This window comes from Carassius auratus, chromosome 35 (genome assembly GCF_003368295.1).
Source record: "Carassius auratus strain Wakin chromosome 35, ASM336829v1, whole genome shotgun sequence".
NCBI lineage: Eukaryota > Metazoa > Chordata > Actinopteri > Cypriniformes > Cyprinidae > Carassius > Carassius auratus.
This window is the reverse complement of record NC_039277.1, coordinates 5,329,569-5,353,521: the sequence shown is the minus strand read 5'-3', so window position 1 is coordinate 5,353,521 and position 23,953 is coordinate 5,329,569. Positions and strand designations below refer to the sequence as shown.

Below are 23,953 nucleotides of genomic sequence, written 5' to 3'. Positions count from 1 at the left end.
TGGATGGCCTGAAAGTGAGTAAAATTATCCAAATGTTTATTTTGGAGTGAACTACTCATTGAAATGCTTTTGAGGCCAGTTTGTTGAGCAGTTTAACCTTGGATGAAGTACTGTACTGGTGAAGTATGGGTAAAACCTGCCCTTCTGAACCACTGGATCAGGATTGTTCAGTGTGCAATAATAGTACCAGGATTAAGTGAGAATACGGTCACATATTTACTTTAAAGTGTCGATGTGAAATAAAACATCCAGACATTTTATCAATGCTAAATAAAAATTATTTGTGTTCAACTACAGCTGAACATGTGTGTTCGTAAGGTGAATGCAAAACATTGAAATAATGTTCACATTCACTCTGTAGATTTCAGCATATTTTAGTTGCCAGGAGACTAAATTGTTGCTATAAGATTAAAACAATACTGTGTTGTTTTACCACGGAGCGCAGTTTTGTGTATTTTCGCGACTTTGGCGCCTCCTACTGTCAAGTGAGTGGAATTCACTGTCGTAAATATACCACTATGAAAATTAGCCTTCAGTAGAAAAGATGAACACCTGCATTTGTTGCTGTCGTTCCCCAAACTTAGATAATTAAGGGCAAGAAACAAAAACACATACCTTCTTAGATATCAGTGAAAGATGACTTAGAACGATTCTGAAACTGATATTTCAAGGTAAAAATTAATTATGATCCACTGCTAAAGTACGTTGGCGTCAATGAAACTGAAATGCTTCAAAACAAACCAACATAGCTGAACAACACCATTGATAAACCTTGAAATATTGCACATGTAATTATTCTCAATATCCTTCTTTTAAAATACGATACATTCAGATTATATAAAACAACCAAGACTGCAAATTTACATCATCTAGTGAAAAATGTAGACAGTCCTTGGAATGCAGCATCCTGAAACACTGAAACTTTCAGCGTTAATATATATCAGCATCATAATTATTCAATTTATCTTGTTAAAATAGTCCGCTTTTTAAGGTTTCAATACATCAGGTTAATACTGTGTACACTGGGAAGTGTCAGTTTTGCAGTGTTTCTGGAGCTGATCTCAAAACCTTCTCCGAGGGCACTTTCTTTCAGTTGAAAAACTCAAACACAGACAGTAAATATCAGTCAGGCCTTTACATTGTATACTTACATAGTTCTGACATGGTATAACCTCATTTTGAGTGTACATAACAGTGGTCTGCTAATTTTCTGAATGTTTTAATGCCAAACATGAGCCTTCAGCCTCATATTGGTTACAGTTTACGGTCAGTATTCCAGACCACTGTTTAATGGTGAACTGTATGTAGTGTAAATGTGCTTAAGCAGCTAATACTGGAAACTAGAAAGTATTGCTACCACAAAATGCTAGTTATTAACAATATAGTCAAGGCCAAAGGTTTGCAAAACACCCTAAAATGTGAACTGATACCTGTGAGTGTTAAACAAATATATGAGCATATCTGTTGAAGTGCATGCTTTATTTGCATAATCATTTCAAAAGTCATATAATAGAGCAATGTGCAAGTATTAATTCATCTATTTAAATAATTAAATGCTTGATAGTTTGATTTTTTTAGCGTGTTTGCAAACATTTAGCCATGACTCTATATAGAGAATTTCCATTAAGCCGTAATTCATCACCTACACAATGACATTTACATTACGCTTGTGCTAAATAACTAAATGGGCAGCTAAAAACAAATTCTGGCATTAAATATCTAAGCCTTGGTAATTGTTATTTTGTTGAAGCAACATCAATATACTGATCCGGACTCTATCTAGGTTGTTTATGGAGCATGTTTGCACTATTGAAACTACACAACACCTCATCTACACTACAGCTCAATGCAGGAACACAGTCTTGAGGGCATTCGGTCTTCATTCTTCAAAAGTAGCATGTGCTTTGAATGTCTGTTCTCATGGATATCATACGGTTGACCTGAAACGGTTAAAAATCAGGGTATAAATCAGCTTTGAGGAAGACTCTTTTCCCTGGTGAAGTGTTGCATTCCCCAGATCATCATCGTATACATTTATTTATAAAGTGCCTCCATCTATTGTGCTTAGAACGGTTTTCCATGCAATGTGAATTATGCCTGCTACAGTACAGGTGTCTCAACGCCCCCATGAATGCACACCAAATTAAGATGCATATATGAACACATATGGGTGCCTTGGAATTGGCATATTCCACATCTTCGAAACTCCTTGGAATGGGAAACATTAGAAAGCAGCTTTTCCTAATACAGGATGACTTGGAATGGCCAGCTGCTCCTGGTATGGAAGAGAGGCTTCAGAAGATGGCAGGGCACTGACTCCAGTCCTGTCTGTCTTTGGCCTCCCAGTAGCCTCCTTTATACACGTAGCTGCTCTCACCCGTCTCTGTATCAGTCCTTTTCTCAAACCACAAGGGCTGGTAGCTCTCGGCCTCCTTACCTGTCAAAACCAGCATAAAACATCTTCAGCGAGATGTTCTCCTGCTGTTTGTACTGTATACTGCCTACTAGATATGTGAAACAATGAGTGTGTGAGGCTGTCTTACCCTCTTCTAGTGCTAGGTTGGCCTGCGCCTCTCTCTTCCTCCTCTCCAGTCTCTGACGCTCCTCCAGACGCTGTTTCTCAGTATTAGCTTCATCCCACAAGCCCGCCTCCATCAGCCGCTGGTCGGGCCGTAAGCGGCTGTCTGTTGGGGCAACGCCATCTTCCGGCTCATTCAGAGTCAAAGCCAAAGAAGAGAAGTAATGCATGTTCTCTGCATTCTCACTGGAATTACAGAAGAGAAAAAAAAGAGAGTAGACATTATGAATGAATGTGAATGCAGCGCAGTGAGCCATTTTCACAGCACAAATGTTCCCAAGTAATTTTGAGCATATGTGATTAAAATTGTCACTTCTATAAATAATAAGAATATGATATAAAAAGACAGACAGATAGATAGATAAACAGATATAGACGGACAGACTGACTCTTACGGCAGAGGGTATTTCTTCCACATTAGTTTTGGAGGTAGAGTCTGATAGACAGTTTTCTGTTTGCCTTCAGATCCTCCAGAGCCGTGGCTGCTTTCTATGATCTTTGCACTTTCCATTTTATCATCCCACGTTCCGGAGAGAATGTAGTGGGTGCAGGCTTCAGCATCCATCACAACGCCTGTTACCTGTGGACGGGAGGACACACAGCGCTCACTCATCACCCAGCGGAGGGCAGCAGCACACAGCCTCACATTTCACATGCTGGAGGACTGAATGAAGGCGACTGATACACAGACTGACTGACCTTGCGGGGAACATCCCTGGAGAAATAGCTGTATGGGGAGAACTTGAGGTGGCATTTGTCCTTGTTCCTGTGGTTCATGATTATAATGTCCCCAGACTGCATCAGGACAAAGAGTCATGCATTAATAATAATGACAGAGCTGCAGTGATGAAGAGCAGGTGTTTGGATTAGAGTTAAGTGACATGAAATGAACATTTATTAGGGAAGTTAATATGATCTGTTTTGATTTCATGCCTTGGTGGTCAATTCACTTTAACTGCATTCCCCACTGATTCAATCCAGAGCTGTTTCCTGTTTCCTGTCAGTGGTGACTTTTCTCAAACAGATGGAGTGCTGAAGATGAGTAATGCCTCAACACGAGGACTCAAACCATAGTTTACTCAAAAATGACCTTCATGTTGCTGCAAACCCATATGACTTTTTTCCTTCTGTCAAATCTGATGTAAGATTTGAGACTTAACATACTTGATCTAACACATCAAATGTTTTATTTGAGTACCACAATAAAGATTTTAGTAAATAATGATTTCAATTTCAACCAGTTTCTCAAATATATTTAGCATACAGCTTCAAAAGACTTGGAATTAATTCATTCATTCATTCATTGAAATTAAGCTGAAATATAAAATAAAAAAATACATAAAAATATAATACAAAATAAATAAATAAATATAAAACTAAAATATAAAATAAAAGCTGATTCAAAATATTCATAAATATAAATATAATGATCATAAAATAACTCTGGTATACAGAGCATGAGCCTTTTTATTATTTTAATGACACCTTTATATATATATTGTGTGTGTGTGTGTGTCACTTTGTAGTTTATCGGCATACACATTTTGTCCCCATACACATTTATTAAATAGAAACAAATAACCAGGATATTCTTTCAAAAAAAAGAAAAAAAAGAAATCCTTTTGTGCCATAAATTTAGAAGGAAATGCATAATATGAAAAGCTAACTAACAAAGAAAAAGGAGAGAAAAGAGAATGACACCAGGCACATACTTGATCTATCCATAGTTTGCCCACGATTATATTGTGCACAGTGGAGGTCACCTTACTCCACACATAATGATTCCCACTGGAGTGGAACTTCAGGTGAATGTTGCCTGCAGAGAGAAAAGAGAGGCACTGTGAGCAAACAACGGCAGGAGAAAGAGAAACGTACATGGAAATAAACGCAAAGGTTGATTGGCTCTAAAATTATCTCAAAGCTGCAGGAAGATCTGCAATAAACATCAGTACAAAAAGTTCTATAAAAACAGAAACTATTTCACAAATGAAATTGTCCTCTGAAGTAACGTTTACCTGAAAGCAGCACATCTATACAGACACTACAGGTAACTAGTGTTGTTTTTAAAAACATTTTGTCAAAAAACATTTTTAGACATTTTCTACATTTATGCATTAAAACACTGGTCATAAATCATGAGGTAATGTAATAATGATGAGAATGTGCTCTAAAGGTGACTCATAGCTCATGATGCATCACCTAGCGGCATGATGGAGATGTATTTGCCACGAAACTTGCTGTCGATGGTGATCTCCTGCCACAGGGTCCAGCCTCGCTGTGATATCACATGGTGGGCAGCCGCCGGAGGGTGATGACTTATCTGAGAGAGAGGTGTCACACAATCACTGACATTAACAACATTAATAACATTTTATGCAACTATAAATAGGTAAGTAATATATGTTACATATATATTATTATATATATGCATATTTGACCTGTTCACAGATGGAGCGGTATCCGTACTCCTCCACACGGTCCAGCTCATAGGTCTCTCCCAGCAGGGGGTTGAAGGGTTTCCCTGTGCGGTGGACGGTGGTTGAATAGGACGAAACGGAGAAGGCAGCCACCAGACACATCTGCTCCAGAGAGGAGTCACAGCGTGCCGCCCGGTCCAGGAGCTCGCTGTATTCAAGATCCTCTGTCAAGCGCTGCAGCATTGATAACGGCTCGTTAAAGTTCACCTGGGAGTGAGGATTCAGACACACACAGATATATGTCAGGATTCAGATAACCAAGATTCTGAGAATTTCAAGGTTCACCCAAAAATGAAAATGTGCTGAAAATGTAGCCAGGCCAACCCAGATGTACATTGTTTGTTAGTTAGCTTTTTTTCATCAGAACAGTTTTGGAGAAATGTAGCATCACATCACTTGCTCGCCAATGGATCCTCTGCAGTGAATGGCTGCCGTCAGAATAAGAGTCCAAACAGCTGATTAAAAACATCACAATAATCCACAAGTAATCCACACGACAGCAGTCCATCAGTTAATGCCATGTGAAGCAAAAAGCTGTGTGGTTATCAAAATCAATAAATAAGCTGTTTCAACATAAAAACTGTTACTTCTGTCCAAAATACCAGTCCATAATCCATAATAACCCTTCCTCCAATGAAAAAGGCCATCCTCTGTTGTCTCTCACATCAAAATCCACCCACATATTAGAACTGTTTTTGGACTGTTCAAACTTGCGTGACCTGTGCATATTTCTCTCCTGGTTCAGACGAGAGAAATCAATGTTGTGAATACAGGACTGAAGTTAAAAAATATCTTGATGGATTTGCTCATTACAAACACACAGCTTTTCACTTCACACAGTGTTAACTGATGGACTGGAGTGATGTGGATCATTGTGATGTTTGTATCAGCTGTTTGGACTCTCATTCTGACGGCACCCATTCACTGCGAATGATCCATTGATGAGGAATTGATGGAATGCATTTTGCAATCTTTGATGGTCTGAGGATGAGTACATTTTCAGCAAATCGTATTTTTTGGTTGAACTGTTTCTTTAATTATAATCATTGGGTATTATCTCCCACAGCTCAGTACTATATAGCACAAATGATATAGTGAGGCTCCTCTTACAGGCATGGGGATTTTAGAGAGCTCCTTTCCAATGCAATTCTTCATGATGCTCCACAGGTTCAGGGAGTAGTTGGGCTTATCTGGGATACGACAGCGTCTGCCCCTGCGCAAGTAGCTACCAGAACCGTTCTGTACACACAGAGAAAACAGTATAGTGAGCAAACATAAACAGAATCAATATTAACATTATTTGGCACGTGTGGTTCTGTTTCGATGTTATGAATAAACAGCCCAAACTCACATTGTCATCCTGGCTCCAATTTCTGGATAAACTTCCACTGGTCACGTTCTGATTACTGCTCAAGTGTCTAAGACACACACACACACACACACACAATCAGAAACACAAGTGAGGGCTGAAATATCAAATTACTTCTTACTGTAAATATGTAATGTACTCACAAGCCACACTAGGGGAAGATCATTCATTATTCAGGCAAAGAGTAGATAAAGACTGTATAGATACTGAAAAACTATTTGTTGTGTGCAATATTTACAATAACATCATTCCACTTAGCGTCCACTTGTTTTGGCCGAGAACTGCCCACTTTTACAGGAAGAGACCATATAACTTACATGAAACCCACAATTCATTTAGCTTTTAAGCACCACTTAAGGGAACGTACATCCGAAATCAGTGAGACCTAAAAATTATTCAAATAATTTTGCAGCAATCTCAGCACATTGATTATTATTAAGAGAAATAGCTAAAAAAAATGAATATCACATATGCCCATAATGACAAGAGCGTGTTACTTTATCAAGCTCTTGTAAGTATATGTGTTGTTTGAAACTGTCACTAAAAGACACTTTCTGTCAGACATGATCTTTCTTCTTGTAAACCTGTGTTGTGAGTGATCGTCTGCAGGTACTGTGATGAAGGCCGGAGAATCTTCCATGGCATCAAAGAACTCTATGTCTTCATTCTCTTCACTGGATTCTCCCTCCAGTGTCCCCTCTGCACCTTCTGAAGATCAACACACGGAAAGTCTGGATTTAATGATGGCTCAGCATTATCAGAAAACTCTTTCTGTTTAAAACTAAGTGTTACATTTTAAGCCTAGCCTGTAATAACATACAGAAAGCAAAAAACAATTTTCATGGATTTATATAGTGTTATTGTGCTTGCATTGCAAAGCCAGTAAAACTAATATAATTCTCAAAGTAAAATAATTCATACATTTAAATTTAAATTGTACTTAATACATTTGGATAACAAAGGGAAAGAAACAATCACACTAGAGTTGAAGAGTTGGTGTGTCAGTAAGATTTGTTCATGTTTTCAGGAACTCTCTTGTGCTCACCAGTTTATTCAATTTATTTGATCAAAAATACATTAAAGGCAGTAATATTGTGAAATGTTACTACGATTTAAAATAAAGTTTCTATTTTATTATCTTATAAAATGTAACTATTCCTGTGATGTAAAGCTTTATTATTAATAATATATTTTCTGTCATTTTGATCGATTTAATGCATGCTTGGTGTATAAAACGATTATTTTCTTTAAAAATTTTTTTTTTTAAATCAACGGGCCTAGTTTACATTAAAAATATTGTATAATTCTTGTAATATAGTTCACATGAGTCAAAATAACAACTTTTACGTTTTTTGTCTTTTTTAAAGCATGACAGCTTCAGTTTATTCTTCACACTCAGTGTAGAGAACATAGCAGTTTGGACATTCAGCAAAACATTGCATTTTGTGCTCCACAGACAAAAAAATGAAACAATCAATAAGCCTCACTATCGTGTGTGCTGGGCGATTCTCTCCAGGCTCTCTCCAGACTGTTGTGTTGTTTGGCTAGCTGCTCGATAGTCTCCTCCAGGTGGTGGCGCTGTTCCCGCTCATACTGCAGCGCGCGCTGCCACCGCCGGCTGTGTGCCTCCGCTAGATCCACAAAGTCCTGGCAGGCCTGATCCAAAAACCAGCCCAATCATTCACATTCATCATTCATTTTCTGTTACAGCTTCAGCCATTTTTTAAAGATTTTATGCTAAAATGTTCGTTTTAATTAGCAGAGTCAACTATAACTAAGCCACTGAAACTCACATTGATCATAGCATTGGAAGTGATGCGGAGGAGAGTGGCTCGCTCGTTGACGGATTTCAGTTTATCTGCGCCGTCGCTGGGGGCCCGCAGGTCCTCCAGTTCACTGAGGGAGCGCTGGAGGGCCGCGCCGTGCTTCCCGATCAGCTCGTTGCAGGTGCTGAGGTCTTCAAGCTTGCTGGCCAGAGTCTTGAGCGCCCCTTGGACCAGAGCACGGTCCGGCTGGGCTAGTGGACCCTCGTCTCCAGAGTCGTCTGGAGAAAAGTGAAATGGAGAGATAGACGCCAAATGAGAAGATATACGTAAGATATGCATAAGTGCGTATAGTAAGCTCAGTTCTTGGACCACTTCTCTTCTCTGAGCATGGCATCATTAGGTTCTGTCATTCAGAAACATGGCTTTTCATACCACTGCTATGCTGATGACACTCAACTCTACCTCTCATTCCATCCTGATGATCCGACGGTAGCTGCTCACATCTCAGCTTGTCTAACAGACATTTCTTCCTGGATGATGGACCATCACCTTCAACTCAACCTTGCCAAGACAGAACTGCTTGTGATTCCAGCAATCCCATCGTTTCATCACAAGTTGACCATCAAGTTAGGCACATCAACCATAACTCCTTCAAACACAACTAGAAGTCTTGTAGATATGATTGATGATCAGCTGACTTTCTCAGACCACATTGCTACTCAGTCCGAACAGCTTAATCCCTTCTTTTTTGTTTTTAGCCATCTTCAAGAATCGGCTAAAAACAAATCTCTTTCAACTTTTATTTGACCCTCTAACTCTACCACTCTCTATTCTAAATCTATTCTTTAAAAAAATTGCCTATTTTAGACTTGCACACTATTCATTTACTGACTACTTGTTTTCTTAATTTTTTTTTTAAAACAAACACTAGCTTTTCTAATCTTTTTGTATTCTATCTGATTTTCTTTTCATTTATTATAAACTTAAAAAACCTTTATTCGTGTACTGCGTTAACTGAGACTTGTTATGGCACTTGCATAGCACTAGCACTTTTGTTGATTTTGATTGCTTCTATTGTCCTCATTTGTAAGTCGCTTTGGATAAAAGACTAAATGTAAATGTAAATTTAAGGGAAGTACAGCTCTGTTTATTTTACATGAATGAAAATCAAAAAGTGTTGTCTTTTCAATGGGCTGTACTTAATTGTATGTAGGAAGAACCAACAAAACATTGACCATATGTCTTTCCAAAAATGTTCCAGTAGCTGAACTTCATGGGATTTGAAAAACTATAAACAACTGAACGTATATCCACTACAGTCTCATATTCGTTTGTGTCAAACTAAATATTTCATGTACTCCAAAAATGGCACATTGACAGCATGTGACATGTTCTCGATCACCACCGAAAATACCTGAACACATTCAGCCCTCAGTCATTTTATTTGAATACTGTGTGAAAAACATTACAACTTAATTCAAATGTATTTGTATAGCTTTTAAAACACTACTCCAAATCATCTATTTCTTTTATATGTAGATTTCTAGGGTAGTGATTATCAACCTTTTGAGTCGAAGGGCCCCCAATGTCCAACAATATTTGAAGGTCCTCTAAATAATACTAACAGAACCATAAAATATATCATCTGTAAACGATCATTAACAAAGAATGGGAGTGTTTATAAAGGTACGTACATTAACCACATTTAATTTTATGATTCCAGAAGTTTCAAGAACCACAGTTTTATTGGAATTTATTTCTTATTATATATATATATATATATATATTGTTGCTTTAGATCACTTTTTAATGTGATAAGGATTATGAAAATTAATATGTGCAAGTTTTAACTTGTCAATATAAGTATTGTTAATTATGATCATAATTCCTATTAATAATATTAATAATAATTAATATTTATTTTTTGAATGTTGTCTTTATAATTTTTTTTTTATCACAAATATAGAGTAGCTGCAAAGGGATCGTCATATTTGAGGGTCTTGGCAAAAGTTTAACAGCCCTGCTACAGACTTCCAATGTAAGTGTGTAAACTGTATGTAAACTGATGGGGAATTCAAAATCAATGCCTGTGGTAATCAAAAGAATGGCCCATTCCTTCAAATAAGTGAAGTTATTATGTGTTGTGATGTTCTGCAGCTGACATATTTACCGCAGCGCTGCAGGCTGAACTCAAATATCTCTATAAATAGCACAAACGCACACAGTGCTGGAGGAGTCTGACGTGACAGCTGAGAACTAAAACTCTCCTTTTGTGGATGTCTTTTCAATTACAAGGATATCTTTCAGCCAGGCTTTAAATAGATGCTGAAAAATGACCACAGAGATGGACAGAAGCTGTAATGGGAGCTGATGGCCATCGGAGAAAGAGTGAGAGAGAGAAAGAACATGCTCAAACAGATCCAGATGTCATTATAGAGCTGAAGGACATCACAGCTGAATGTGGGCAGTAGGTGACGTGAAAGAGACGCGTCATAATAACCAGCAGCATCCCATTCAAAACACCAGATTTCTGTGAATGAACACCGCTACCATGGAAACAAGGTCTCACATAACTGGGCGGATGGCTATTTTTAGCAGCTATAAGGAGAATGAAAAAAAAAAAAAAAAAACAACATGGGCTAATGCATCTCGCTTAGCCTGCTCTCTCACACAACATGACCATCACTCACTGGAAAATAGACGAGAACAGGCTGTAAATTCAGTCTTGTTTGCCGAAAGACATTTTTGGAAGCACTTGCTTGTATGAGCCTGAGGCGGCTACACGAGGAGACGAGCGGGACACATGCTGGCACACTGTTAACTGAAACTCACTCAGTCTGTAGGCTGTATCAGAGACTGGAGATAAAAGGGAAGAAGAGTGCCCTTTAAATGACCTGCTGCACTGATCAGATCATCTGTGAAATATGTTATATCTGAAAAAAAAACACATCACCGTTCCAACACAAATATGAAGCAGCACAACCGTTTTCAAGATTGATAATAATAAGAAATGTTTCTTAAGCAGCAATTCGGATAAATCAGAATGATTTCTGAAGGATCATGTGACACTGAAGACTGGAGGACTGATGCTGAAAATTCAGCTTTGATCACAGAAATAAATCACATTTTACAATATATTACAATTTAAATGTTAGATTGCACTAATAATCCTCATTACTGTTTTTACTGTATTTTTAATCAAATAGATCAAATAAATGCAGCCCGTGTTAGCAAATGACAAAATGATAAAACACTTCAAAATTGTTTGCATAATTAATAATAAATAATAATTGACAGTACTTCAATAATAATGTATTAATAAAAGCTCAACAGTTAGACATAGCCTCTAAAATAGACACAAAAATAAACTTGCAACCATTTACATAACAACTTTTCATAATTTATTACTACATGATAATAATAAAAAAATAATAATAATAATTTTCTTTTTTGTTTTTCATTGTAGTATTATGATTATTTATTTTGTCAGCTAAAAAAGCTAAAAAAAGGACATAAATGAATGTATATAAAAGTTTTTAATTGTAATATGAATTATTATGTAGCATTACTATTATTTAGGATTAATTACTTCATCTTATATAGTCCTATTATTATTTATTTTGTCGATCAGAAAACAAAAATAAACCAGTACCTAAAAATTGGTTCTGGATATTTGTTTATATTGAATAAGAGAAAAAGTCCATTCATTATAATAAAATGATGCCTGCTTTTGCAACATAATATGTACTTACTTTAATCAAACGCATGAGTATCCAAGTCAGGTCAACAAAATTATTTTAGCTAGAAACATTATTACAGTATTCTTGAGTTCACACAAAACAATACACTGACTCCTGTGTGTGTGTGTGTATGTATGTATATATATATGGAGAATATATTTTGAAGAACTTTTTGCAAGTAAGATTTTTTTAAGCCGAACTCATCAGCTGCAAAGATTACATGATCACTGAAATGCCAGCTTCAGTCTTTCTACCCAAACTCTATCTAAGCTAAAGCGTCTTCAACCTAATCCAAGCAAAAGACTGCAATTTTCTGCTTGCCAAGAAAACAATCGGCGGAAAGTGGATTAGCGTGGATCTCAAGAGAGCAGAATCGAAGAGGAGAGAATGAGAACTCCTCCAGTCTGATGACCCACATACAGCCATTGTGTGCCTGTGCCTCCTGCCAGCATCATCACAGAGACAGACAGAGCGAGAACAAGAGATGCTCGCTCAAACCTTCCTCTGACCTGCTGGAGATACACGTGTGACTCATCTCTGAATAACCACACCTAAACTAACAGCAGATCGCAGAACAGGGAAGATTCGATGTGTGGTGACAAACATAAAAAACTGGAAGGATCTCGGAAACAAGCGATGGTTAAGTTCTGAAAATTCTGCTCTGCACCGAGTCATGTTTCTCACACTTACAACACAACTTACAGACCACACTCAAAGAAAGAGACCCTTTTGACACCAAGAATTTGCTAGCAACAACCTAGAAACACCCTGACAACTGAACACAAGCAAATGTTCAAATGTAGCATATTGTTATTAAACATGTAACATATTATCCAACATTGGTTCCTAATTCATATCCTGAGAGTAAGCTGTAAGCACTAAAGGTATTAGGCCCATAAAAGAGTAAGTGACCACATACAAATATAAACACGTTCTATGAAATGTGAATGGATTAATAGAGTAGCCACGATGTGCTTCAGAGAATCTATAATAATTCACACATTCCCACTCATAACTGAGCTATAAATAGCTACTGCTCACAGAACTTTGAAATCAAAGCTGATTTGGTATGTAAAACAGACTATTCAATCAAATTCATATCATACTAAAATAAAATACAGGCTAAAAGCATCTATGAACTGAATTTTTTTCCCACAAAGACAAAAGATGCTTTTGCATAAATGGCAATCAAACATAAGTATTCATAATGTTCCTTACCTTTTCTCCACAGGATCAAATCATTGATAAATACAAAGCGAACAATGTTTATTTAGTGAAGATGATGTTAAAATGTAGCGTCTCCTCAGTCACCTTCCCAGCTTCCCTCCCATCCCTCTCGCTCCTGTTTTCCTTCTCCCTCTCCCTCTTTCCCTCACATTCTCCAGACTGCACAGTGGGCGGAGCTTATAAGCTCGTCACTCCATTCAGCAGCACATCGTATCATCCCAATGACAAGGTGTGCAAATTAATCATGTTTGGCATCAAACTGAACAAGAAAAGAGACTCATGTAAGTGCAATAATACAGGAGCACCCGGAAACACTGTAAAATGATCTGTACAATTAAAATATCAAATATGTTGATATATTTTAGCTGGGTGTTTTTTTTTCAAGCTACCAGGACAAAATCCTGAAAAGTGGAATAATAAAAATGCATTGCATTATTTATTTTCAAATATTGGTCGAGAAACAATGAAATGTGTTTTTACTAAATGTAACACAAAAAATAAACACATTTAATGCAGAATGTTTATGATGAAATAATAATTACTTTGCATATATTTGCATGTTATAAAAGAGAAAGCATGAAAAATGCTACCACCTAGTGGCATTTTCTTAAACAATACAATGCTTTTTTCCCCTTTTCATTATAGAAAGGATCTTTTTTGTTCTTTATATATATATATATATATATATATATATATATATATATATATATATATATATATAATTCAAAACAGCTGAGATCAGATTAAACTGGTTGGTAAATCTGCAGTAAATAATAGGAGCATGCACTGATTTAAGCACTTTAAGTCAGAAAAGGAAATTCCTGTTTAGTTCTACTATGTGCAATAAAAGGTACGAGAAGGTAAGAATGCAGACCTGTTTAAAAATAATGTATACGGTTGAGATAAATGTATTATTAAATCCTGAATATCAAGACAGATTACTTAATAACAAACACATCAACACCTCTTCTCATTCTTTATTAAGACCCTTTTACACATTTTACTGTAAACGATAGTAACGTTTCCAAACCTGAAAATGATGGGAATTATCTAGTGAGCAAACATTTTAAACAAATCTATCATATGTTCATTCAAAGTAACTCCCCATAATTACAGTTCTGCACACCAACTGCATTCTGGGAAGCTTTTGATTGGCACTGTGACCCGTCACTCACCTGAATGGGGCATCATTTGAGTGGCGTATGCTTTGGCCTGCTGCAGAGCAGAGACCCAGCGCTGACACTCGCCCTCTGAATACGCCTTCAGGTGGTAGCTCCGCCCCCCACTCGTCAGCACAAAGTGACAGGTGTCGCCCACCTCTATGTGCACCGCCGCCAAGCTAATCGTGCCTCGGCAGGTGTGTGCCATTTCTGCTTGAGTCCTAAAGACAAATTCACATATACACAAACACACCGACACGGGTTTAAGAAGCAGCTAGCTGAAAGTCACAGATCCACAGCATCACAAACACGGCTATATGCTAGTGATAGTCTGATATATCAGCCAGATGATTAACTGGCCATTTGGAGATGCTCAAAATCTAACCAGAAGTCTTGTTTATAGTTAATGCCCATTCTCTGTGCAAATACTTGTAAGTTTATAATTGAGAGTAATTATTGTACTAAAGATCATTTTTATCAGTGTATTTTACTATTGTGAGTGACCCTGCATCGGGTGTTTGATTGACAGACGATCTGACCAATCATAACTCCACATCTGACATTTTTGGAGAGTTGAATGTCGGTGGACTTGAACTTGAGAAGTGGTGTATATTGACGTCTTTCAGTGGTTGAAACAAGATACCATCTGGTGTTCATTCATGTTTATTTCGCGCTATAACTAGTAAAGAGGAAGAGATTATTGGTTCACGTGCCGCTTGAACTGTGGCTCTTTAGTGATCTGTTACGACACATTACCCCTAAAGAGCCACAAAACACTATTTATTGTTTGAATTTCTTTAAAAAATTACAAAATTAGAAAGCTGAGATTTTGTTTCATACCTAAAGAAACCTGCTCTGTCTTGTTTATCGGTGTGTTCTCAGTTTTCTCTTCGCTCAATGTATTTTTCTCTGTGATAGAACATGATATATGCTGTAAAAATAATGTACTTTTATTATATTATCATTATGAGTGAACTACTGTAATTATTGTGTAAAATAATAATTTATTTGTATTATTTTGCTAAATTATTATTTTAAATAATTGAGTAAATATAAATTTTCATGAATTTATTATTATATGATTATGCTATAAAAGTTTACTTTTATTCTTTTGTTACTAGGAGTGAATTTAGGCCTTTTATTGCGATAAATAATGCTGTAAAGAATATTTGTATTTTATTATAATGAGAGTAATTATTGGGTAAAGATATTTTATTTTATTATGAGAGACTTTACTATAGCAAGTAATTATTGTGTAAAATATATATATATTTTTATTCTATTATTAAGAGTGAATGTGTTATTGTGAATAATTACAAAGTAATTTATTATCATTTATTAATACGAGTGACTAAAGCTGTCACGGTAGGAAATCCAGTGTTTCCTCCGTGTCATGTTTTGTGATTGTTTTCGTACTTACGTTGTCTCCATGTGCTCGTTTAGTTGATTGTGGTCACCTGGGTGTTGATTGTCTCGCTCCAGCTGATCCTCATCACCACTCAGCTACAAATACTCACCTCTCTCTCTGTCTGTTGTCAGATCCTCATTCATGCTGCAGTTCGCGTTTGGATTATCGTCTCTCGTGTTAGTGTTCTGGACTGTGTTCGTGTTGTCGTCTTCGTGTGAGTGTTCCGGTCACTTCCTGGTTTCATCCATCGACCGTCTACACCGTCACCACCGACTTCACCATCCAGCACTTCTCACGCCACTGTAGACCTTCCGTCACCATTGCCCACATCCTGGACAGTGCCTTCATCATTCACTTTCGCTGTATTTTCTACCATCAATAAATATTAGGGGTGTAACGGTTCACAAAATTCACGGTTCGGTTCGATACGATTCACTGGTGTCTCGGTTCGGTTCGGTACGGTTCGGTACGTTTTAGATACAGCAAAAAGAAAAAATTGGCAGATACATTTCCTTGATTTAAAAAATATATATTTATTAAAACTAACAAAGTATGTTTTTTTACATTGAACAATGATGGAGCTATTCTTTACCCATCTTCTATGGTGTTTTCTTAGTAGCATACTGTATAAAACAAAAACAGCTCCTTATAAAAAAAAAAATGAAAATTTTATATTATTGTTGTAGTAGTTATGAACAAATACAAAGATGTAACTTTTTATATGGAACTCTATAACTCTTTATATTGAGTGTGTTTTTACTCAATTGGTTCTCTATAGGGCTTTTGTTTTTTGGCACAAAGCAGGAATTACGGTCTGGCTGAAATGAGCTCGTGAAGGAATATTGTAACGGGGCTCAATTACATTAAGCATGTTCTTAAAACCTGCGTTTTCCACTACAGAGCGCGCTCGCTCACTCAGTACGCGCGGCGCTGGACCCTGGGCTCAGCGTTGCCCTTCAGATACAACGCGATTTGGGCTGCACTAGGCCAAGAGCAAAGTAGGTGGAGTTTTCAAAACTGCCCGTGCATACGTTCTATTTATAACAGTTCTTCTATCTAATAACGTGCAGGCCTGTTAATTGTATCGTACTGCTCAGGAAATTCCGATACAGTACAGTACTAGTCCATTTTGATTTCCGTGCTTGCTCGGATGCCCCGATCGATTGGTAAAGTGCACCCAAACACCAGACCTGTTGGTTATTGGAGGATCTTATATTTCTGGTCTGTTAAACGCATTGGCCATTTTGCAACGAGCCTTCAGCGCGTACTGAGTGAGCGAGCGCCTGACTGAGTAGCCTATATAACATATAAAGTTGGTGTTTTTTTTTTCTTCGGGGGTGTCAGGGGCGTTGCCTGTTACGTCGTTTGGGTTATTGAGCTACCTTGTTGAACGCATATCATTATATTTCACAATTTTTTATTTATTTTGCAAATATAATAAATTAGTCCAACGAACCGTTCGGTACATAATGCGTACCGCGTACCGAACCGAAAGCCTCGTACCGAACGGTTCAATACGAATACGCGTATCGTTACACCCCTAATAAATATCCATTCTTATTACCTGCAATTGCTTCCTCCTCTCTTACGAGTCGTCACAGTAGGATCTGACCATCATGGAAGCAGCAGGCAATCGCTCCCCATCTCAGCTGGAGGACATTTTGCAGAGTCGTTGATCGTATGGAGCGCCAAGACAAGGCGATAGATGAGATGGGTCGAGCCTTCCAAGCAATGGTGACGAAGGTGTCCGAGCTCGCTCTCCAGGCTCAACATCGACAACAACCGCCACCCGCTGCGCCTCCCACGCCACCCACACCGCCGATCGTCTCCGGAGGGATTTCCCAGCCCGAACCACGCCTCCCCATTCCTGAGAAGTATGCGGGTGAGCCAAACTTTTGTCGATCATTTCTGTCACATTGTTCTCTGCACTTCGCCTTACAGCCCCGCACGTTCACCACCGAGGAGATGAAGGTGGCTTTCGTCTTGTCACTACTGACGAGGAGGGCTGCTCTCTGGGGAACGGCGGTGTGGGAGAACCAGGACAGCTGCTGTGCATCGTTCCACACCCTTTCGGTGGAGATGAGACGAGTCTTCGACCGCTCCGTCGCCGGGAGGGAGGCGGCTAGACTTCTCACGGATCTACGCCAGGAAGAGAGTTCCGTATCCGACTATGCCATCGAGTTCCGCACCCTGGCGGCGGAGTGTAAGTGGAACGAGGAGGCGCAGTGGGATCACTTCCTGCATGGGTTGGCTGACCGCATCCAACAGGAGATCCGCGCCGCTGAACTCCCCACTTCTCTCAATGGTCTTATTGACTTCACCATCAGGATAGACGACCGACTCGACCAAGCCGACAGACGGAGGGGGAGAGTGGTTCTCGCGACCAGACCGGAGGCTCAGCGTCAGCGCTCAGAAGTTGCGGTCAGCCCACCTGGAGATTCTGAACCCATGCAGGTGGGGCGAGCTCGGCTCTCCCGGGAGGAGAGGATCAGGCGGAGATCCCTGGGACTGTGTTTATACTGTGGCAGCCAAGAACATCACATCCAGCGCTGTCCGGTAAAAGACCAAGCCCGATAGTAAAACCGAGGCTACTATCGGGTGGGATCTCTGCCAAGAAGACCTCATCTACATCGACACTCCTTCCGGTGAGTCTACGGTGGTCTACCCACGCACTCAATCTTCACGCTTTGTTGGATTCTGGGGCCGAGGGCAGTTTCATGGACTTCAGATTCGCCAGGAAGCTCAACATTCCCCTCACCTCCCTCAAACACCCCATTGCACCTTTTGCACTCAACGGACACAAACTTCCGGTCATCACACAGACCACTCTACCGGTTTCGCTCATCACAGCTGGCAACCATACGGAAGAGATGTCATTCCTCATCACGGTCTCACCTCTATCCCCCATTGTTCTCGGTCACACCTGGCTCCAGAAACACAACCCAAGGATCGATTGGCGTCTCGGATCTGTGGTTAGCTGGAGCGAGGAATGTCATTTGTCTTGTCTTTTGTCTGCTGGTGTTAATGTTTCTGAGTCTGTGTTTCAGGGGGAAGCAGTGGATTTGGCTAACGTGCCCGCGGAGTACCACGACCTGAGGGAGGTGTTCAGTAAGTCTCGGGCTGATTCTCTTCCTCCTCATCGTCCCTATGACTGTGCGATAGAGTTATTGCCAGGTACTTCTCCGCCTAAGGGCAAGTTATATTCCTTCTCTATTCCAGAGACGGCGGCCATGGAGAAATATATATCCAATTCTCTAGCAACGGGGTTCATCCGCCCTTCTTCTTCTCCAGCGGGGGCGGGGTTCTTTTTTGTGGGAAAGAAGGACGGATCCTTGCGACCTTGCATTGACTACCGAGGGTTGAACAACATAACGGTAAAGAATACCTATCCTTTACCGCTTATGTCTTCAGCTTTTGAGAGGTTGCAGGGAGCGTCTGTTTTCACTAAATTGGACTTACGTAATGCTTATCATTTGGTCCGCATCAGGGAGGGGGATGAGTGGAAGACTGCTTTTAACACCCCTAGAGGCCATTTTGAGTATTGCGTCATGCCCTTCGGGCTAACCAACTCGCCGGCAGTCTTTCAAGCACTCGTTAATGACGTGTTACGAGACATGGTTGATCTGTTTATATATGTTTACCTGGATGACATATTGATTTTTTCTTCGTCTCTCCAGGAACACGTGCAACACGTACGACGAGTGCTTCTGCGGTTGCTAGAGAATGGGTTGTTTGTCAAGGCGGAGAAATGCGTTTTTCATGCACAGTCTGTTTCTTTTCTAGGACACATCATTTCGACTGAGGGTGTTCGCATGGACCCTGATAAGGTTAAGGCTGTGGCAGATTGGCCATCCCCAGAGTCTCGCAAGGCCCTGCAGAGATTTCTGGGGTTCGCCAATTTTTACCGGCGTTTCATTCGCAATTTCAGCCAACTAGCCACGCCTCTGACCGCTTTGACCTCCCCTAGATTGACGTTCAGGTGGTCAGACGCAGCCGAGGCTGCGTTTACCAAACTGAAGAGCTGCTTCGTTTCGGCTCCCATTCTCGTCACCCCTGATCGTTCACGTCAATTCATAGTGGAGGTCGACGCGTCAGAGGTGGGGGTAGGAGCAGTGTTGTCCCAGCGCGCATCCTCAGACGAAAAGGTTCATCCTTGCGCGTATTATTCTCACCGTTTATCCCCTGCGGAGGTTAATTATGACATTGGTAATCGAGAGTTGTTGGCAGTCAAACTTGCACTGGAGGAATGGCGTCACTGGCTTGAAGGGTCGGGTGTACCCTTCATTGTATGGACGGACCATAAGAATCTCGAATACATTAGAACCGCCAAAAGACTTAACTCCAGGCAGGCTCGGTGGGCATTATTTTTCGGTCGTTTCGATTTTACACTTTCTTACCGGCCGTGTTCCAAAAACATCAAACCCGATGCTTTATCCCGTCTTTTTGAGCGTTCCGATCGTACTGCTACTCCCGAGCCCATTTTACCGGGGACCATCATTATCTCCGCGCTCAGATGGGAGGTCGAATCGAAGGTTTTGACTGCCTTAGAAGGGGTAACGCCCCCGGCTCGTTGCCCACCGAACCGATTGTTTGTGCCGGAAGGGTTACGGTCAGACGTTCTCCAGTGGGGTCATTGTTCCAGTGTTGCTTGTCACCCAGGGGTTAGTAGAACTAGGTTTCTAGTCATGCAACGATTTTGGTGGCCTGGTATGGCTCGTGACGTCCACGACTTCGTCTTGGCTTGTTCGGTTTGCGCTATTGGTAAGACTTCCAATCGACCTCCAGATGGGTTACTCTTACCGCTGTCTGTCCCTTCGAGACCCTGGTCCCACATCTCGCTAGATTTCATTACCGCCCTCCCGCCCTCTAAGGGCAATACGGTGATTTTAACCGTAGTGGACCGGTTCTCGAAGACGACTCATTTCATTCCCTTGCCCAAATTGCCATCAGCCAAGGAAACAGCGGTAGCTGTCATTGACCACGTCTTCCGTATACATGGCCTTCCGACAGACGTGGTTTCTGACAGGGGCCCCCAATTTGTGTCCAAATTTTGGCGAGAATTCTGTAAATTGTTAGGAGCGACTGTCAGTCTTTCGTCCGGGTTCCATCCCCAGAGCAATGGTCAAACCGAGCGAGCCAATCAGGATGTCGAAAGGGTTTTGCGATGTTTAGCTTCCAAGAATCCTTCGTCCTGGTGTCAGCAACTCTCAATTGTGGAGTACGCACACAATTCTTTGCCAGTGTCATCTACGGGCATGTCTCCATTTAAGTGTAGTTTAGGGTACCAACCACCTAATTTTGTCAGTACGGAATCCGAGGTCTCGGTCCCCTCCGCACACGCACTAGTCCAGAGGTGTCACCACACCTGGACCAGAGCTCGCAGAGCTCTGCTCCAGGCTAGGTCGCGCACCAAGGCTAAGGCCGATCGCCACCGGTTGAAGCCTCCCCGTTACGTCGTCGGTCAAAGAGTGTGGCTTTCTACCCAGAATATTCCGATGCGTTCCGTTTCTAACAAACTTGCTCCCAAATTTATTGGCCCGTTTTCTATTACCAAAATTATTAATCCGGTAACCGTGCGTCTTAGCCTTCCTCCGGCGTACAGGAGGATTCATCCCGTGTTCCATGTGTCCAAAATTAAATCGGTGATTTCTTCCCGTCTTAATCCGCCTGCCCCGGTTCCCCCCCCCGCCTCGTCTCGTTAATGGGGAAACCACCTATTCGGTTAATCGTATTCTGGACTCTAGACGGAGGGGACGCGGATTTCAGTACTTGGTGGATTGGGAGGGTTACGGTCCGGAGGAGAGAAGCTGGGTTCCTGCTAGGGACATATTGGATCACCACCTTATAGATGATTACAATCTACAGGTAAAGCAGGCTGGGAACGTCAGGTGACGTCCTAGGGGAGAGGGTACTGTCACGGTAGGAAATCCAGTGTTTCCTCCGTGTCATGTTTTGTGATTGTTTTCGTACTTACGTTGTCTCCATGTGCTCGTTTAGTTGATTGTGGTCACCTGGGTGTTGATTGTCTCGCTCCAGCTGATCCTCATCACCACTCAGCTACAAATACTCACCTCTCTCTCTGTCTGTTGTCAGATCCTCATTCATGCTGCAGTTCGCGTTTGGATTATCGTCTCTCGTGTTAGTGTTCTGGACTGTGTTCGTGTTGTCGTCTTCGTGTGAGTGTTCCGGTCACTTCCTGGTTTCATCCATCGACCGTCTACACCGTCACCACCGACTTCACCATCCAGCACTTCTCACGCCACTGTAGACCTTCCGTCACCATTGCCCACATCCTGGACAGTGCCTTCATCATTCACTTTCGCTGTATTTTCTACCATCAATAAATATCCATTCTTATTACCTGCAATTGCTTCCTCCTCTCTTACGAGTCGTCACAAAAGCATAGTAAGTAATTATTGGGCAATTTTTTTTTTTAATTATTTCATTCTTTTGATTGAATTTACTATTGTGATTATGGTACAAAATAAATAGTTTTATTGTTCTAAGTGAATATATCATTAGTGTGTGAATTTTTTCTTAACCTTTGATTTGACTGTATTTACTCAAATTTCAGCTATTTTCATCTCATTTGCAATTACCTAGCATTCTATATTTATTTACTTTTTATTGGTACCCTCCTCGCTAGATCTCAGCACTGACCACTGAAAAATGCCGGTCAAATAAAACATGAAGGCCACAATAAAATGACTGCAGGATTTCTGAGTCCAAGAGTGCTGAATCAGAGCATCGTTAATATCAAATCCATACTAAATCCACAATGCAGTATAGCAAGCTAACCATTTATAGCTGCAGAGATGGAAAGGCCTCTGAAGGGTACAAAAGCAATTATCACGTAAGAGTAATATCCTTAATAATATTTCAAATAGAACATCCAACACATTAAACTCATGCATTATTATTTCAGGGAAACGGAGTGTCCCAAAGGTCTCTAATGAAACCAAGGCAAATGTATGACACTGAGCATTTAACTACTTCATACAGACTTCATACAAACTGATGTTTGTTTTTCGCTCGAATTGTTATGCTGATTATATATTAAACAGAAGTATCTTCAGTGTTCTATTAACATGAATACACTGTATAGCCTATTTGAATTATTAAAACAGTGTTTCTCAGTAAGGCCTTTGAAGAAAGGTGCAAACTTGATCTACTTGACTAGAGGCTTCAGATGTCCCCATTACTAATTATAAACAGGAGAGGTATTGTTGCAGCATGGATAGCTAAGAAATGACAGGTGCCAACACGAGCAAGAAGCCTTTTAATGAAAACTTATTAGTAAACTCCTATCCCAAATCAGGTCAAACAATGTACCGCGGGTGTCAAGGGTGACACAGCAAAGTCACGCGCACCGAGAGACTCCCGCGCTCCTCGTGCGCACTGCGCGTACAGTACCTGTAGTACGACAGGAGGCCGTTGCTCAGGACGAACCACCGGCGCTGGTAACCCTTCAGGTAGTTAGTCCATTTAAAGAGCCATCCTTTATAAGTGTCCGGCCCGGGACCCTGCACACCTGAAGGAGACGGAAGGGTCCGCACCACCAGCTCGGTCATGTCGCTGCTGTCTGCCTCACCGCTGCCCTCCTCTAATTAACCGCGCGCGTCCCTTCGCATGAATGCAACACGTTTAGGGCACGAGCGAGGAGTCAAATTTGCGGTCACAGCGAGGAGAGGAGGAGCTGGAAAACTGATGCTGCTGGGGGAAATACAGTGTGTGACGTAGATGCATCGCGGACGCACAGCTTGCTCAGAATCTGCCATATGACGTAAAGACATTAGAGAGGAGGAGGATGCACAGGCTTTTAAGAGCTCAAGTATGCACCCCGAGGTAAGCTTGGCATGAATGCAGCAGGGCTGCATCCGATATCGAATAGATTCTTGGTCCTTGTATTATGGTATTTAGTGCTGCAATGTCATGCGGCGTTTTTCCTCTCCGCTTTATATTTGTGTTTCTGAATTGATGTCTTCCAAGCAGCGCGCTGTACTCTCCACGAGAGGGCGCCAACAAACCGGTTATTACTAAGAAATAAAGAAGGGGAATTTTTCAAGCATCTTCACTCAGATCTTTTCTATAGAATTACTCGAGTAACCAAAAAACATCAACACCACCATACAATTAGCTCACTAACCATGAAGTCATATTGTGTGAAGAACATGAAGAAAATTCAGTTTTTATTTAAGAAGTATTCACTGCCTACTTCACTTTCTCGT

At 40.5% G+C, this 23,953-nt stretch overlaps 1 protein-coding gene across 1 annotated transcript; it reads right to left on the bottom strand.

Moving 5' to 3' along the window:
- Positions 1-623: 623 nt before the first annotated feature.
- LOC113054159 (oxysterol-binding protein 2-like) lies at positions 624-23,717 on the bottom strand. Its single transcript, XM_026219509.1, has 14 exons — positions 23,139-23,717; positions 14,333-14,538; positions 8,218-8,468; positions 7,912-8,080; positions 7,009-7,132; positions 6,407-6,473; positions 6,166-6,294; positions 5,017-5,262; positions 4,778-4,898; positions 4,291-4,394; positions 3,278-3,373; positions 2,974-3,158; positions 2,544-2,764; positions 624-2,437 (listed from the first exon to the last, which is right to left on the bottom strand). The coding sequence occupies exons 1-14, from the start codon at positions 23,294-23,296 to the stop codon at positions 2,295-2,297; spliced, it is 2,220 nt and encodes a 739-aa protein (XP_026075294.1). The 5' UTR covers positions 23,297-23,717; the 3' UTR covers positions 624-2,294.
- Positions 23,718-23,953: the final 236 nt, after the last annotated feature.